The 17,913-nt window shown below is 39.2% G+C and overlaps 1 protein-coding gene and 1 long non-coding RNA gene across 6 annotated transcripts in view; one reads left to right on the forward strand and one right to left on the reverse strand.

Annotated features, from left to right (window-relative positions):
- The window catches only part of SLC12A6 (solute carrier family 12 member 6), a 109,472-nt gene that overhangs the window by 55,154 nt on the left and 36,405 nt on the right, over positions 1-17,913 (forward strand). For 4 of the 5 annotated variants that reach the window (XM_058427733.1, XM_058427732.1, XM_032175187.2 and 1 more), the window contains one exon: positions 4,772-4,816. The exons of the other annotated variant lie outside the window; for it this stretch is intronic. In XM_058427733.1, coding sequence (XP_058283716.1) covers positions 4,772-4,816 — 45 coding nt within the window. The remainder of the gene's footprint in view (positions 1-4,771; positions 4,817-17,913) is intronic. 5 annotated transcript variants of the gene reach the window in all.
- Positions 1-17,913, reverse strand: part of LOC131381199 (uncharacterized) — a 37,122-nt gene that overhangs the window by 15,507 nt on the left and 3,702 nt on the right. The window lies entirely within an intron of this gene.

Here is a 17,913-nt window from a genome sequence, read left to right on the forward strand (position 1 = left end):
CTGGCTTTTGATTATAACCTGATTGTATTTTGTCCTAAGGGTAGCTTTACTTATGAAGACCATCAAAGGATAAAACTAGTGACATTATTGGCACATAGTTCCTATTAGAGAAAATAATCCGGTTTAAAATAAATGTCATTTTGAGTAATCTTTAGGACAACTCCCAGTCTTAGGCAAACTTGGGTGTGCCTTCACCAATGACATAGTCAGGAAAGGTGGTAAATGGGGGAGTTTAGACACAGAACAATTGAAAGGTGCTCAGACATATCTCAGCAGTGTTAGCATGATGACTGCACAATTTGGATTGCAAACCCAGAAACGCCCTTCAAGTTAAATCCACTGAACAATTGTATTTTTACAGACAAAACTAGTTTCATTCTGGTGGGTTCATGGGCCTGTATACTCCCAGATTGACCTTTGTTTTAGTTCTTTGTTTTTTTTGTGTGTGTGTGTTTTGTTTTGTTTTGTTTTTTTGAGACGGAGTCTTGCTCTGTCGCCCAGGCTGGAGTGCAGTGGCCCGATCTCCACTCACTGCAACCTCCGCCTCCCGGGTTCAAGCAATTCTCTGCCTCAGCCTCCTGAGTATCTGGGATTACAGGGGCACGTCACCACGCCCAGCTAATTTTTGTATTTTTAGTAGAGATGGGGTTTCACCACGTTAGCCAGGCTGGTCCTGAACTCCTGACCTTGTGATCCACCCGCCTCAGCTTCCCAAAGTGCTGGGATTACAGGTGTGAGCCACCGCTGCCAGCCTTGTTTTAGCTTTTATATATATTAATAAAAGATTTGCAGGTTCTTGGAGGTTAGTCTTCAGATTACTAAATAAGTATCAAGGATTGCCCATAATTTTTCAATTATAATAAATGAAAAATAAAAATCTAAGTTGAACTTGTAGGGAACTACACAAAAGACTTGTTTCTGGTTGGGCTCAGTGGCCCATGCCTGTAATCCCAGCACTTTGGGAGGCTGAGGCAGGTGGATCACGAGGTCAGGAGTTCAAGACCAGTCTGGCCAACATGGTGAAGCCCCAACTGTACTAAAAATACAAAAATTAGCCAGGCGTGGTGGCGGGCACCTGTAATCCGAGCTGTTCTGGAGGATGAGGCAGAGAATTGCTTGAACCTGGAAGGTGGAGGTTGCAGTGAGCCAAGATCGCACCACTGCACTCCAGCCTGGGCGACAGAGCAAGACTCCATCTCAAAAAAAATAAAAAGACTTGTTTCCACTCATCTGAAGTATAGGAGGGTGTTCAAAGGAAGACTCCTGGATTGTCTAGAGAGTATACATACATCACGTATGCACAGCTTAGAAGGAAAGAAAATATATTACACAATAGAGGAGTTAATTTTTTTCTTTTTTTTTTTGAGATGGAGTTTCACTCTTGTTGCCCAGGCTGGAGTGCAGTGGCGTGGTCTTGGCTCACTGCAACCTCCGCCTCCTGGGTTCAAGCCATCCTCCTGTCTTAGCCTCCAGAGTAGCTGAGATTACAGGTGCGTGCCACCACGCCCGGCTGGTTTTTGTATTTTTAGTGGAGATGGCATTTCACTATGTTGGTCAGGCTGGTCTCGACTCCTGACCTCAGGTGATCCACACGCCTCGGCTTCCCAAAGTGCTGCGATTACAGGCATGAGCCGCTGCGCCTGGCCGACTTAGTTCTTTTTAAAGGCAAAGTCATTTATATTTTCCTCTCTAAAACCATACCTAGTCTGCCAGAGTTATCTGAGATGTTTTCCTATTTCTCTTCATAGGATGTATTCCCTGGCAATTTCAAATAACTTGTTTTAGCCTATCATACCTTGTTTTAGAACAAGAAAGTTAGAATTACAGAATATTGAGAAGCAAGAACATAAGTTCTCAAAGCATCAAGACTATAACCTTTTTCTTTGGGCAGTAGTATGATGTGTCTTTAGTCACTGATTAACCCAGGCATTAGTTTTTTAGAACTATAAACATTAAAATATGAGGTTCTCAACTTTTCTGTTCCTGCACACCTGAGAGATACAAGCTATTCATATTAGTGACTATGGCTGGGAATCAGAATCTTGAAGGAGAGGTGTTGGTATGATTTAAAGAGAAAAATAAATGATGTGATAACCTTTCCCCAGCTTTTCCTCTAGAGTCACTGGAGTAGGTTTAGATGACAACCAAGGTTCTTCTAGTTCTAAAATTCTGTTATGCTTTCTCTGCTGTTCTTTTCATGCCACCTACATGCTTGCTTCTCCATAATGATAGGGCCCAATTTTCCCTAAGAGAGAGAGTGACTACAGAACTGTTATTCCTACTTTGTCTTATGTGCAAGAACATTCCTACTTTGTCTTATGTGCAAGAATATATATACATATAGTGGGGGGTTGGGGGAGAGATAAGGTCTCACTCTCACTCCGGCTGGAGTGCAGTGGCATCATCATAGCTCACTGGGGCATCTAACTCTTGGGTTCAAGAGAACCTCTTGCCTAAGCCTCCTGAGTAGCTGGGACTACAGGTGCACACACCACTATGCCTACCTAATTTTTAAAATGTTTCGTAGAGATGCGGTCTCACCATGTTGCTCAGACTGGCTTCAAACTCCTGGCCTCGTGATCCTCCCACCTCAGCTCCCCAGAATACTGGGATAACAGGCAGGAGCCATTGCACCCAGCCCCAGTATCCTTTATTTAGATGGGAAGTAAGATAAGTTTAAAGTAAAAACTGGGAATTCACTTGCTGGTATGTTTGGGGAAAATATTCTAGAATAGGAACATTTCAAATTTCCCTTTTTCAAACCAAGTTAAGGAAAAAAATCCCCTGAAAATAAATTTTTAAATGTTCAAATAGCATTTAAAACTTTTGTGGTAGAAATCAGGTTTCTACCTTACTTCCTTAATTAAAGTATATAGTGTATACTCCAGTATGCATCAGAAACTGGAATTTGTTAAGTATTCTGATTGTTTCTTTCTGTCTGGGATGCTTAAAGTGTTAATTAAATGATATATAAAACATATGTGGGCTGGGCGTGGTAGCTCATGCCTGTAATCCCAGCACTTTGGGAGGCCGAGGCGGGTGGATCACCTGAGGTCAGGAGTTCGAGACCAGGCTGGCCAACATGGTGAAACCCCGTCTTTACTAAAAATACAAAAAAAAAAAAAAAAAGGCAAGGAGAAGGCCAGAAGTTAAAAAATAATAATAATAATAATTAGTCAGGTGTGGTGGCAGGTGCCTGTAGTCCCAGCTACTCAGGAGGGTGAGGCAGGAGAATGGCGTGAATGCAGGAGGCAGAGCTTGCAGTGAGCTGAGATTGCGCCAGCGCACTCCAGCCTGGGCGACAGAGCGAGACTCCGTCTCAGAAACAAAAACAAAAACAAAAACCATATGTGGACTCTGGAAGATATTTGAATTTTGTCTAAATAATGTGATATAAAAATATCTGAGATTTATTGTTAGACAAAATCACAGGTACTTTTATGTAATCTATTGCATACATCACAGCTGTAGAAAATCCTTAACTTCAGTTAGAGGTTAGTGAAAATAAAGATGTAACTTTTTTCCCATTGTTCACATGACCCCTGGTCTAAAATTATTTTTATTACCCCAGGCACATTCAAGAAAGCCAGAATCATCAGCGTCTCAAGAGATTTAGTCTTTGAGGAAAGTGGAGCTTAGTCTTTTCTGTTTTTAGCTCTTAGTGCTTTTCAAATCTTTAAAATAAGCAAGTGGTTGACTGTTAAATGATGATTGTCAATATCTCTTGCATTAGGAACTTGGCTTATTGCCACTAATTTTATTTCAGATTACTAAAGAAATTGATATTTATGAAAGCCAATTTAGTCAGTGTATCTTAAAGTCAGACTACTAGAACATATCTGCTAATAGTAGTAAGTGCTTTATTTATGTCCTGACTTTGAGCTGCTATAGCCATAAGTTTTTTTTGTCATTAAAATGTTCCTTCGTCATTAAAAATATAACTCATATCACAATCCTGAATCATCCTTCTACTTTATGAAACTACTGCTTGGTCAAATTTGTGTGATTATTATTTTTTTCAATTTACTTTTTATTGTGGCAAAATATATACAATACAGAAGTTACCATTTTAACCATGTTTAAGTGTACAACTCAGTGGCATTAATTAACATTTATAGTGTTGTACACCCATTACCACTGTTTCCAGAATTTCTCATCACCCCAAACAGAAACGCTGTACTCTTTGAGCAATAACATTCCATACCCTACTCCACCCAGCCCCTGGTAACCTCCAATCTACTTTCCATCTCTATAAGTTTGCCCTTTCTCAACATTTTATATACATTGAGTCATATAATATTTATCTTTTTGTGTCTGGTTTGTTTTCCTTAGCATAATGTTTTCAAGGTTCATCCATGTTGTCACATGTATCAGAATTCCATTCATTTTTATAGCTGAATAATTTTCCATTGTGTGTATATATTACATTTTGTTGATTCATTCATCTGTAGGAGTATACCTGGTAACCTTTTGGCTATTGTGAATTATTTTGCCATAAACTTTGTAGTAAAGTATCTGAGTCCCTGTTTTCAATTATTTTGGAAGTATAATTAGGAGTAGAATTGCTGATGGTGATTATGTTTAACTTTTTGAGCAATGTGATCATTCTTTACACTAGTTCATTCTATTTTTTATTATCTTCACATTAATATTTCATAAGTTTTTTAATTTTTTGCTTATTTCCTTGGTTGACTTTTGTTGCTGATTTTAAAGAAATTATTTGTTTTGATCATTCATTTTTTTCTTTTCTTTTCAATTGTTTGTTTTTCAGACCCGAGTCAGAACTCCATCACAGGGGAACACAGCCAACTGTTAGGTATAGTATTACTGTGGGGATTGACTCTATCCAAAGTCACCCTTAACTCATTTATCCTAACAGACATTACTGCCTTCTCGGATTCTATTTTCTATCCCCTCCTTTTCTACTTCCACCCAACAACTTTTTTCCTGCTGTTTCTATTCCCAACTTGCCAAGTTTTAGGAAACTGCTTCTATAATTGATTACTAAGACTCAGTTAAATAAAAGTAATTTTGCATGATCTATGGTTAAAAAAAATCTAAGAACTAGAATTTTTTTAAGATAATTTGGAAAAGAAGATATTATAATACCTTTATAATATCTGACTTTGCAGCTAATTTTCCCTTTTTATTACTTTTCTTGGCCTTTTGATCACCTTTTTAATTATTGAAAGTACTTTATAAACAGCATGTCCTTAAGCAGTCCTTAGAATTTGGTGTTCCAGTTCCTTATCTATGAAACAAATTATGGAAATGAATTTACTTCCTCTGGGTATCACTTCTTTAAAGTAAGTGCGTAATTTGACAAGAATTTCTCTTTTTTTTTTTTTTTTGAGACAGTGTCTCGCTCTGTCACCAGGCTGGAGTGCAGCGGTGCGATCTCCACTCACTTCAATCTCCGCCTCCCGGGTTCACACCATTCTCCTGCCTCAGCCTCCCAAGTAGCTGGGACTACAGGCGCCTGCCACCACGCCTGGCTAATTTTTGTAATTTTAGTAGAGACAGGGTTTCACCATGTTGGCCAGGATGGTCTCCATCTCCTGACCTCGTGATCCGCCCACCTCAGCCTCCCAAAATGCTGGGATTACAGGTGCGAGTCACTGCGCCCGGCCTTGACAGGAATTTCAGAAGACCTCAGGACTGATAAATTTTCAAAATGTAAAAAGAAACATACTCTGATGAGGCATTCAGCTCAAACAAAAGGCATATATAAAGAAAGTAAAAGTATCTCTTTTTCTTACCACCTCACTTCCACCTCTTAAAAGTACTTGCTGTTGACAGTTTCTTGGGAATTCTTCTAGAAATTTTTAATTATAAATTTTTATATTATATATGACTATCTTTTCCTTTTTATATCAATGGTGTTATAGTAAATGGATTGTTCTATTATACAGACCACTTCTTTTTACTTAACATTTTGCCTTAGACATCTTAGTACATAAAGTTCTGCTTCATTCCTTTGTTTGTGATGGAAGAGTATTTCACTGTGCTCCTGCACTATAATTTTATTCAGCCAGTTTCCTACTCATGAGCATTTATTTCCAGGTGTGTTACTGTTGTAAGTTATGTTGCAATGAATATCTTATATCCAGTATATAAGATAGATATATCAGTCTTAATGCCAGTGTATTTGTAGGGTAAATTCCTAACAGTGGAATTCCTTACTCAAAAGATATATACATTTTTAAAAAGATACATGAGCTTAAACTCTCACCAGTATGGAGTAATGCTTGACTCCCTATAATAAAAAAAAAAAAACAAGTATTATTAATCTTAAAATAGTTTCTTTACCTAATAGGTGAAAATGGCATCTCTAGTTTTTTATTTATACTTCCTTCAGTATAAGTGAGGTTAAGTAATTTTTAGTATATTATTTAGTATTTAACACTCGTGTGTGTGTATGTATGCTTTGATTTGAGGCTTCTTTTGATCACTGCTGAGCTTTTAGCTGTTTAAGTATGTGTAAAGCAGCTGTGGAAAAATAAGCTATCAAAAAGTCCAAAGTAGGGAAAGTAAAAACTTCAGAGGATTAGTTGAAGAAACTGAGATGCTCCTTTTTCATTCTTTCTATGTTAAAGACTTAGAATAGTCCTTGGGTTAATGAGAAGAGTTTATGAGACCATAGCCCTCATTCCTTTAGTGAGTTTACATGCTGAAACAGTACCTGACATCCTAGGCACTCAGTATATATTTGTTAAGTAAGTGGTTTGACATAAATATACAAATCTGATCACTAAGGTCCTGGCCGTGCGATGTTAGAGGTTTTTTGTTTTTTGGTTTTTGTTTTTTTTTTGAGACGGAGTCTTGATCTGTCGCCCAGGCTGGAGTGCGGTGGCACAATCTTGGCTCACCACAACATTCGCCTCTTGGATTCAAGCAGTTCTTTGGCCTCAGCCTCCTGAGTAGCTGGAACTACAGGCGCATGCCACAACACCTGGCTAATTTTTGTATTTTTAGTAGAGACAAGGTTTCACCATATTGGTCAGGCTGGTCTCAAACTCCTGACCTCAGGTGACCCACCCACCATGGCCTCTCAAAGTGCTGGAATTACAGGCATGAGCCACCACTCCCAGCCACTTTTTTATACTTTTATATTGGATAGTTTCTATACATTGCTCAAAATTAGTCTTCTGTATATAAAAATTTTATATTTCGCTGGGCGCGGTGGCTCACACTTGTAATCCCAGCACTTTGGGAGGCCGAGGCGGGCGGATCACGAGGTCAGGAGATCAAGACCATCCTGGCTAACACAGTGAAACCCCGTCTCTACTAAAAATACAAAAAAATTAGCCGGGCGTAGTGGCGGGCGCCTGTAGTCCCAGCTACTCGGAGAGGCTGAGGCAGGAGAATGGCGTGAACCCGGGAGGCGGAGCTTGCAGTGAGCCGAGACTGCGCCACTGCACTCCAGCCTGGGCGACAGAGCAAGACTCCGTCTCAAAAAAAAAAAAAAAAAAAATTTTATATTTGGATCATGAACGATTAAGCTTTCATTGAAAAATTTTGCCAGACCATGAAAAGAACATCTTCCCTCTAAACTATGAAAGTGTTTCTGTCCCTGATACATACATGACAGGCAGAGATGTTTGAGAATAGTTCATTATCAGGAACACATGTACAATGGAGGCAGCTTAGCTAATGAAATGGACAGTCAAAAGTTGATACAATTCCAGTATTACTAAGCTGGATTTTGTTCCCAGCTAACCACCTGCAGTAAAGGATACCTGGGGAACTGTAGGCAAAAATAAGTAACTTTGATTGTGAAGGAAGAGTTATCTTAGTCATTATTAGCCAAAAAATTCTAATAGTATTTGCAAAGAGACTACTTCAAACATTAATCTCATTTGGCAGCCTACAGCTGCATTCAATTTTTAGCCAACCTGAGGATTCATCCAGTCTTCTAGCCAGATTATCAGGTATATCTATCCTGCCAGCCTGAGTTCTCTCTCCTAGATTCATGGAGTCAGATCATATTTTCCTTTTTTCTCATGCTCTGAAGAACTATCCTCTTCTGTCTTCTGTCTTAAGTATCTTTGTTGTAGCTGTAGCCTCAGAATCTTTAAAAGTCTGGTTTATTAAAAAAATTAATGAGTTTGCAAAAGATTGTAAGATTTTTTTTGTTGTGTTTTCTAACCATCTGATAAGTTACTCAGAAAAGGTATTATAAGGTTGAATGAAAATCTTCCGGCCAGGCGCGGTGTTTCACCACGCCTGTAATCCCAGCACTTTGGGAGGCCAAAGCCAGTGGATCGCAAGGTCAGGAGTTTGAGACCAGCCTGACCAAGATGGTGAAACCCCGTGTCTACTTAAAATAAAAAAAATTGGCCAGGCATGGTGGCGGGTGCCTGTAATCCCAGCTACTTGGGTGGCTGAGGCAGGAGAATCACTTGAACCAGGAGGTGGAGGTTGCAGTGAGCCGAGATTGCACCACTGCATTCTAGCCTGGGCGGCAGAGTGAGACTCTGTCTCAGAAAAAAAAAAAAAAAAAAGAAAAAAGAAAAAGAAAAAAAAAGAAAATCTTCCCAGCTCTCCCTAAAAACCTTGTTTAGGATAATTTGGCCTGGTAGGTGAAAAACTGGTTCAGTTGCCTTGCCTGCTTAATTGAATTTGTAATAACATCTTTCAGAACTTTGTTGTTGAATTGGATATATAAGAGTCCTTTCCAGTCCTTCTAAATGTTTTTACTGTCAACAGGGCAGTTATTTTAATGTATCTACTGTTCCCACTGACTCATCAGGTCTCTTGCAAAACTCAGGGTCAGGCTGAGGAGATATACGGGAGGGTGAAACTGCTATTGTAATAATCAAGCTATACATCTGTGATTTATGAACTTTTCCGTGTGTGTGTGTGTGTGTAGCTTTCCACTTAAAACATTTTTAGAAAGCTAGCAAGCAAACAAGCCATGGGTCCTGGCATTATTAAAAGTTTTATCAGTCATCCAAGGAAAAATAATTCGCGTCTTCTACAGTCAGTCTTTCATAAGGAATAGAAAACCAAGTAACCACTACCTCAGTTTTGAGGCTTTTGCAACCTTGATAACTAAAACTTAAGGATGGCAATATGAGATTAAAAAAAAAAAGTATAGGCCAACCTTACTTAGGAACATATCTACAATCCTGAACAAAATATTTGGAATCTGAATCAAGCAACATATTTTTTTAAATTATCCCTATCATCAAGTTGAGTTTCTGCTAGAAATCCATGGTTGGTTTAATATTGAAGGTTAATTTGTATAATTCACTATATTAACAAATTAAAAGAAAAATATTGTATAATAATCTTAATAGAGGTTGAAAAAGCATTTGATTTGAAACATACCTGATATGGTTTGGCTGTGTACCCCCCCCAACTCATCTTGACTTGTAATTCCCATAATCCCCACGTTTTGTGGGAGGTAACTGAATCATGGGGGCAGTTTCCTCTATGTTGTTCTTATGACTGTGAGTGAGTCTCATGAGATCTGATGGTTTTATAAGCATCACGCATTTCCCCTCCTTGCACTCATTCTCTCTCCTGCTGCCCCGTAAAGAGGGGCCTTCCACCATGATTATAAGTTTCCTGAGGCTTCCCTAGCCATGTTGAACTTGGAGTCAATTAAACCTCTTTTCTCTCTCTTTTTTTGTTTTGTTTTGTTTTGTTTTTTGAGGTAGAATCTTGCTCTGTCACCCAGGCTGGAGTACAGTGGCATGATCTTGGCTTACCACAACCTCCGTCTCCCAGGTTCAAGCGATTCTCCTTCCTCAGCCTCCCAAGTAGCTAGGATTACAGGCACCCACCATCACACCTGGCTAATTTTTGTATTTTCAGTGGAGACGGGGTTTCACCATGTTGGCCTGTCTAGTCTCAAACTCCGAGCCTCAAGTGATCCGCCTACCTCATCCTCCCAAAGTGCTGGGATTAGAGGTGTGAGCCACTGTGCTCAGCCAAACCTCTTTTCTTTATAAATTACCCAGTCTCGGGTATTTCTTCATAGCAGCATGAGGAAGGACTAATACAGTAAAAACCCAATATTTAAGTTTATGAGTTCACAATGATAATTTAAGAAACGAGCCAGGCGCAATGGCACATGCTTGTAGTCCCAGCACTTTAGGAGGCTGAGGAGGGAGGTGGGAGGATTACTTGAGGCCAGGGGTTCAAGATCAGACTGGGCAACATTGCAAGAACCCATCTGTACAAAAAAGCAAAAAATAATTAGCTAGGCATGGTGGCACACACCTGTAGTCCTAGCTAGTCTGGAAGCTATAGTAAACTGTGATGGTGCCACTGCACTCCTCCAGCCTGGGCAACAGAGTGATACCCTGTCTCTAAAACAAAACAAAACAAAACCCACAACTAACTGCTCACTATTGGAGTATTTAGTGAACCAATTATTCTGAGAACTGGTCAGTAAAGGGAAAGAATTATTTGTCTTGTTTTTAACTGAACCACTTGGTAATCAAATAGTAGATTAAAGGAAATGTCTCTTTTTATAGAGGTATTCCAGCTAATAAATGAAGGAACAATAATAGAATGAGAATATTACCATTTGGTGACCTCTCATAAATTAATGGAGCTAGGCATTACTCATCAACAGTTGCTAATATCTCAAAAGGAAAGACAACCAGATGACAATGACGTGTATCTCCTGGCAGATCATAATACCACTGTGAAATAGTTTTCCTGCCTACCCTCCTAGAAGTACTGAATGTGATTAAGCTTTTAGATTCAACTACCAATTTATAGGAATTACAAAAAAAAGAACATGTTAAACAGCATCACATGGATGCCATCATCAAAACCCAGACCATCAGAAACTCTCCAGAACAAATTACATGGTTTCCTTAACAAATCAATGGCAAAACAAAGTATAAAATCAAAAACATTATTTTGGGATAACCTTTCAGATTCACATAGTCACATAGTACAAACCCAAACCTGTGCCAAGGGAAATTAAGTACACTTACTGCTCTGTTGCCTAACTCAAACCAGCAAAGGCCATTTGACAAGATTAGGAAGCTAAAGGAGTAACTTGAGATTTATCCAGGGCCCAAATTATAGTAGAAGTGGTAATTGACAAATGCAACATTATAGAAGTAATACCATCACAACAGTAAAGTGTTTATAAAGAGTAAGACCTTTGGTATACCTTTTTTCTGTTTACAAAAAAAAAAGTATGCCATAAAAAACAGAAATCTGAAATATTTAGTAGAACTATGCTATCAGTTTTCATTTGAATTATGCAGTGAAACACCAGTAAGTTTCCCCAAAATATCAGCATTATTTAGATAGTAAAATGAGAAAAAAGAAACATAATAGTGTCTGGGTGCGGTGGCTCACGCCCGTAATCCCAGCAGTTTGGGAGGCTGAGGCAGGTGGATCACCTGAGGTCAGGAGTTCAAGACCAGCCTGGCGAACATGGCAAAGCCCCGTGTCTACTAAAAACACAAAAAATTAGCCGGGCATGGTGGCAGGCGCCTATAATTCCAGCTTCTCGGGAGGCTGAGGTAGGAGAATTGCTTGAACCCTGGAGGCGGAAGTCACAGTGTGCTGAGATTGTGCCACTGCACTGTAGACTGGGCGACAGAGCAAGACTCCATCTCAAAAAAAAAAAAAAAAAAGAAAAAGAAAAAAGAAACAATAGTAATCTGATAGGTGATGTAATGCAAACCATTACTGAGGCCAGTCTCAGTGGGGATCGTTCAAAGGACTCATCTTAGGATTCTGAATAATCCTAAAAGAGCCCTGGAATATGGATTTGGTTCTTAGTTCCTGCAGAGTAAAGATTATTTGCTACTCAGAAACTAGAAGTTCCATTCCATCTGGTATTTCTTGGGGTCACAATGGTGACCTAAACTTTTGAAGGCTGAACTCTAAAGCAGCACGGTTTCCCACCAAGATATTCAGCCAAAAATTAATCCATGCCTTTCAATATAATCACTTCTAATTTCATGCCTTTTGGTATAACCACACTTGATGAATGCTTCATTTCTTGCCTTGGAAAGCCTTGACCTTTCATGACTGTCCACAAGCCATGATTGACCAGGAACTCTTTGGGAACCTCCCATTGCACAGCACTACCACAAGTAGACCATGAGTAGGACATTATTGGAGACATCATTGATCTCATAAAATGTAGACAAAAATCTCTCCAGGGATATTCTTCTACCTTTCTAAAAAAAGTAAGCAAGCAAATGGAAGGTGGGCCAGAAACAGCCAGGATCCAGACTGTCTGATGATAATAATAAATAAAATTGTCATAAAAGTTATGGTGATTTCACCTGAAACTTGAGACGAGAGAGATCCAAACATAGAGGTGCCAGAGATGCAGCAAGGGGAGCCAGAGCTGCTAGGAGGTGGCTTGGACAGCAGGTAGCAGAATGGGACAGGTTTGTCTCATGCCAGATTTTTTTTTTTTTTTTTTTTTGAGACGGAGTCTCGCTCTGTCACCCAGGCTGGAGTGCAGTGGCATGATCTCGGCTCACTGCAAGCTCCGCCTCCCGGGTTCACGCCATTCTCCTGCCTCAGCCTCTCTGAGTAGCTGGGACTACAGGCGCCCGCCACCACGCCCGGCTAATTTTTTTTTGTATTTTTAGTAGAGACGGGGTTTCACCGTGTTAGCCAGGATGGTCTCGATCTCCTGACCTCGTGATCCGCCCGCCTCGGCCTCCCAAAGTGCTGGGATTACAAGCGTGAGCCACCGCGCCCGGCCCAGATTTTTGTAACAGCATCATTGTAAGGTTATTGAATAGCAGAGAGGTAGTATGTTGAACTCTTACTTCCATAACCCTCAAGAGAAATGACATGGTCCTGAGTCTGGGATACAAAATTCCATTAAATGTTTAAATCAGTAGAGGATGCAGTTAGGAAGATGAGCAAACTCCTCAGGAATAAAAGACTGTTTAAAGAGAAGGAAGATAAATGGAACTTCTAGAAAAGAAAAAAATATATGTATTGATATAAAAAAGTTAAACAGTAGCTTAGTCATAGTTAAATAGTGTAAACAAAAAGAACTACACCTAGATACATCTTAATGAAACTGCAGAATATCTAAGAAAAGATCTTGAAAGCAGCCAGAGAGAAAGGACAGTTCATCAAAGGAACAACAGAATGACAGAAGAATTCTCAATACCAAAACACAGCCAGAAAAACAAATAAGTGTACACAAAAATTTTGTAGAGATAAGGTCTCACAATGTTGCTCATGCTAGTCTCAAACTCCTGCCCTCAAGCAGTCCTCCTGCCATGGCCTCCCAAAGTGGTGGGATTACAGGAGAGGGCCACTGCACCCACCCTGGAGACATCTCTGACAGTCACTACTGGAGGTGCTACTGGCATCTAATGAGTAGAGGCCAGGGATGCTCTTAAATTCTCTACAGTGCACAGGACAGTCCCCCATAATAATTATTTGCTCCAAAATTCCATAGTGCTGAGTTTGAGAAACCTAAAGGAATTCTAAGGAATATACCTCAAGAAAGAATAAAATGATCCTAGAAGACTAGTAGTCTGAAATGTAAGAAAGAGTAGTGAATAAATGAACTAGTAAACTTGTACATAGACTCAAATCAGTGTTGTCTCTATAAAACAACTCTAATATCTTGTTTATGGAGTTTTTTTTTTTAAAAAGAGACTACTGGAAATGTTGGACACCGATATTAGGTAAGTCAGGAGGAGAAAGTTGGAATTGAAGTATTAGAAAGTCTTTGTGTTGTTCAGGAGGATGTCAAGCAATTGTTTAAACTTACTTAACAATTTAAGTAAAATATATAGTAAAATTTCAAGGGTCATTGCTAAAAGAACAGAAATAGAGAGTGGAAACAAGAGGGGAAAATGTCATTAGGGAAAAACAAACCAGAAAATCCGAAGAGTGGGAGAGACAGAGACAGAGGATGAGAATGAGTCATAGAGAAAGAACAAATAAAAAGATGTTAGAACCCTGTCTAAATATATTAATCACTAAGGTCGATGGACTAAACTTGGCAGCTGAAAAGACAGATGGTCAGACTTTTAAAAATCCAACCCAAACAAATAGATGATAAAGTGTGTTGTTTAAAATGCCAATAAATTTGGAGGTAATTTGTTAAGCAAAATAATAATAATAACTAAACAATAGATGTATGTCTAAAGTTGTTGTGCCAGCCAGGCCCGGTGACTCACACCTGTAATCCCAGCACTTTGGGAGGCTAAGGCAGGCTGATGGCTTGAGCCCAGGAATACGAGGCAACGTGGCAAAACCTCATCTCTACAAAAAATCCAAAAATAGCTCTTCGTGGTGGCATAAGCCTGTAGTCCTAGCTACTTGGGAGGATCTCTTGGGCCCAGGAGGCTGAGGCTGCAGTGAGCCATGATCGCACCACTGTACTCCAGCCTGGGTGTAAGAGTGAGACCCTGTCTCAAAAAATAATAATAATGATAATTAAAATTGTCATGACTTCTTGGTGGATTAAACCTTTTGTTATTATGTGGTATAAATAAAATTGTCATGCCTTCTTGGTGGATTAAACCTTTTGTTATTATGTGGTTACCTTCTAATTCCTAATAATATTTTTCTCATAAATGTATCTGATATTAATAAAATTATGTCAGCTTTCTTTTGGTTAGTATTTGCCTGATATGTCTCTTTTCTTAATATTTTCTTAATGTTCAGCTTTTGTATGTCTTTATATCTCTTATAAATAGTATATGTCTAGATTTTATTGTTTAATCCAGTCTGTCAATCTTTGTCTTAGTCTATTTACATTACTGGTATTATTGATATACTTGGAGCATTGTGCCATCCTAAATTATTTGTCCCACTTTTTCTGCTTCTTTATAATCTCTTCTTAAAAAAAAAAAAAAAGCTATCTGTATTACCCCTGCTTCCCAAATGAACATTAACACACTCTCACATTACTCTCTCCTTTGGAAGAACTATCCTTTAACTAACTTAACGTGGTCTGGCTCCTTTCTGTCTTTCTAAATATGCTCTCCTTTCCTCACTGTCCTTTAGCTATACTGTCCTTTCTGCTCTATGAATTCACTAAAATTGGTTCTGCTTTAGGATCTTTTAAAATTGCTATATTCCCTCTGCCTGAAATGTAGGCTTTTCCTTACTATCCTATGCCAGGAGTGTGCTGCAGCCAGCTCACATCAGCTCACAAGAGCCAGTTAATGCAAATCTCTTCCCAAAACCAGGTTCATTGTCTTCACATTAGTAGTTTGAAAATGCCCATGCGTGAGTATTTATACCACAGAAATTGTCAAGTACTGTAAGTCAGGGGTTTGTTTTAATTCTTTAGAGGCTGCTTATCAGCACATCAATGATCTTATATGAAGTCGTCATTCCCCTCCCTAGTCACAATCTCTCCCAGTACCTATTTGATTTTCTCCCTTGAACTTACCACTTCTTGAAATTCTTTTTTTTTTTTTTATTATACTTTAGGTTTTAGGGTACATGTGCACAATGTGCAGGTTTGTTACATATGTATCCATGTGCCATGTTGATTTCCTGCACCCATTAGCTCGTCATTTAGCATTAGGTATATCTCCTAATGCTGTCCCTCCCCCCTCCCCCCACCCCACAACAGTCCCCGGAGTGTGATGTTCCCCTTCCTGTGTCCATGAGTTCTCATTGTTCAATTCCCACCTATGAGTGAGAACATGCGGTGTTTGGTTTTTTGTCCTTGCGATAGTTTACTGAGAATGATGTTTTCCAGTTTCATCCATGTCCCTACAAAGGACACGAACTCATCATTTTTTATGGCTGCATAGTATTCCATGGTGTATATGTGCCACATTTTCTTAATCCAGTCTATTGTTGTTGGACGTTTGGGTTGGTTCCAAGTCTTTGCTATTGTGAATAGTGCCGCAATAAACATACGTGTGCATGTGTCTTTATAGCAGCATGATTTATAGTCCTTTGGGTATATACCCAGTAATGGGATGGCTGGGTCAAATGGTATTTCTAGTTCGAGATCCCTGAGGAATCGCCACACTGACTTCCACAATGGTTGAACTAGTTTACAGTCCCACCAACAGTGTAAAAGTGTTCCTATTTCTCCACATCCTCTCCAGCACCTGTTGTTTCCTGATTTTTTAATGATGGCCATTCTAACTGGTGTGAGATGGTATCTCACTGTGGTTTTGATTTGCATTTCTCTGATGGCCAGTGATGATGAGCATTTCTTCATGTGTTTTCTGGCTGCATAAATGTCTTCTTTTGAGAAGTGTCTGTTCATGTCCTTTGCCCACTTTTTGATGGGGTTGTTTGTTTTTTTCTTGTAAACTTGTTTGAGTTCATTGTAGATTCTGGATATTAGCCCTTTGTCAGATGAGTAGGTTGCAAAAATTTTCTCCCATTCTGTAGGTTGCCTGTTCACTCTGATGGTAGTTTCTTTTGCTGTGCAGAAGCTCTTTAGTTTAATGAGATCCCATTTGTCAATTTTGGCTTTTGTTGCCATTGCTTTTGGTGTTTTAGACATGAAGTCCTTGCCCACGCCTATGGCCTGAATGGTATTGCCTAGGTTTTCTTGTAGGATTTTAATGGTTTTAGGTCTAACATTTAAGTCTTTAATCCATCTTGAATTAATTTTTGTATAAGGTGTAAGGAAGGGATCCAGTTTCAGCTTTCTACATATGGCTAGCCAGTTTTCCCAGCACCATTTATTAAATAGGGAATCCTTTCCCCATTTCTTGTTTTTGTCAGGTTTGTCAAAGATCAAATAGTTGTAGATATGCGGCATCATTTCTGAGGGCTCTGTTCTGTTCCATTGATCTATATCTCTGTTGTGGTACCAGTACCATGCTGTTTTGGTTACTGTAGCCTTGTAGTATAGTTTGAAGTCAGGTAGCGTGATGCCTCCAGCTTTGTTCTTTTGGCTTAGGATTGACTTGGCAATGCGGGCTCTTTTTTGGTTCCATATGAACTTTAAAGTAGTTTTTTCCAATTCTGTGAAGAAAGTCATTGGTAGCTTGATGGGGATGGCATTGAATCTATAAATTACTTTGGGCAGTATGGCCATTTTCACGATATTGATTCTTCCAACCCATGAGCATGGAATGTTCTTCCATTTGTTTGTATCCTCTTTGATTTCATTGAGCAGTGGTTTGTAGATCTCCTTGAAGAGGTCCTTCACATCCCTTGTAAGTTGGATTCCTAGGTATTTTATTCTCTTTGAAGCAATTGTGAATGGGAGTTCACTCATGATTTGGCTCTCTGTTTGTCTGTGATTGGTGTGCAAGAATGCTTGTGATTTTTGTACATTGATTTTGTATCCTGAGACTTTGCTGAAGTTGCTAATCAGCTTAAGGAGATTTTGGGCTGAGACAATGGGATTTTCTAGATATACAATCATGTCATCTGCAAACAGGGACAGTTTGACTTCCTCTTTTCCTAATTGAATACCCTTTATTTCCTTCTCCTGCCTGATTGCTCTGGCCAGAACTTCCAGCACTATGTTGAATAGGAGTGGTGAGAGAGGGCATCCCTGTCTTGTGCCAGTTTTCAGAGGGAATGCTTCCAGTTTTTGCCCATTCAGTATGATATTGGCTGTGGGTTTGTCGTATATAGCTCTTATTATTTTGAGATACGTCCCATCAATACCTAATTTATTGAGAGTTTTTAGCATGAAGGGTTGTTGAATTTTGTCAAAAGCCTTTTCTGCGTCTATTGAGATAATCATGTGGTTTTTGTCTTTGGTTCTGTTTATATGCTGGATTACATTTATTGATTTGCGTATGTTGAACCAGCCTTGCATCCCAGGGATGAAGCCCACTTGATCATGGTGTATAAGCTTTTTTTATAGCACTAAATGCCCACAAGAGAAAACAGGAAAGATCCAAAATTGACACCCTAACATCACAATTAAAAGAACTAGAAAAGCAAGAGCAAACACATTCGAAAGCTAGCAGAAGGCTAGAAATAACTAAAATCAGAGCAGAACTG

Source organism: Hylobates moloch, unplaced genomic scaffold (genome assembly GCF_009828535.3).
Source record: "Hylobates moloch isolate HMO894 unplaced genomic scaffold, HMol_V3 SCAFFOLD_14, whole genome shotgun sequence".
NCBI lineage: Eukaryota > Metazoa > Chordata > Mammalia > Primates > Hylobatidae > Hylobates > Hylobates moloch.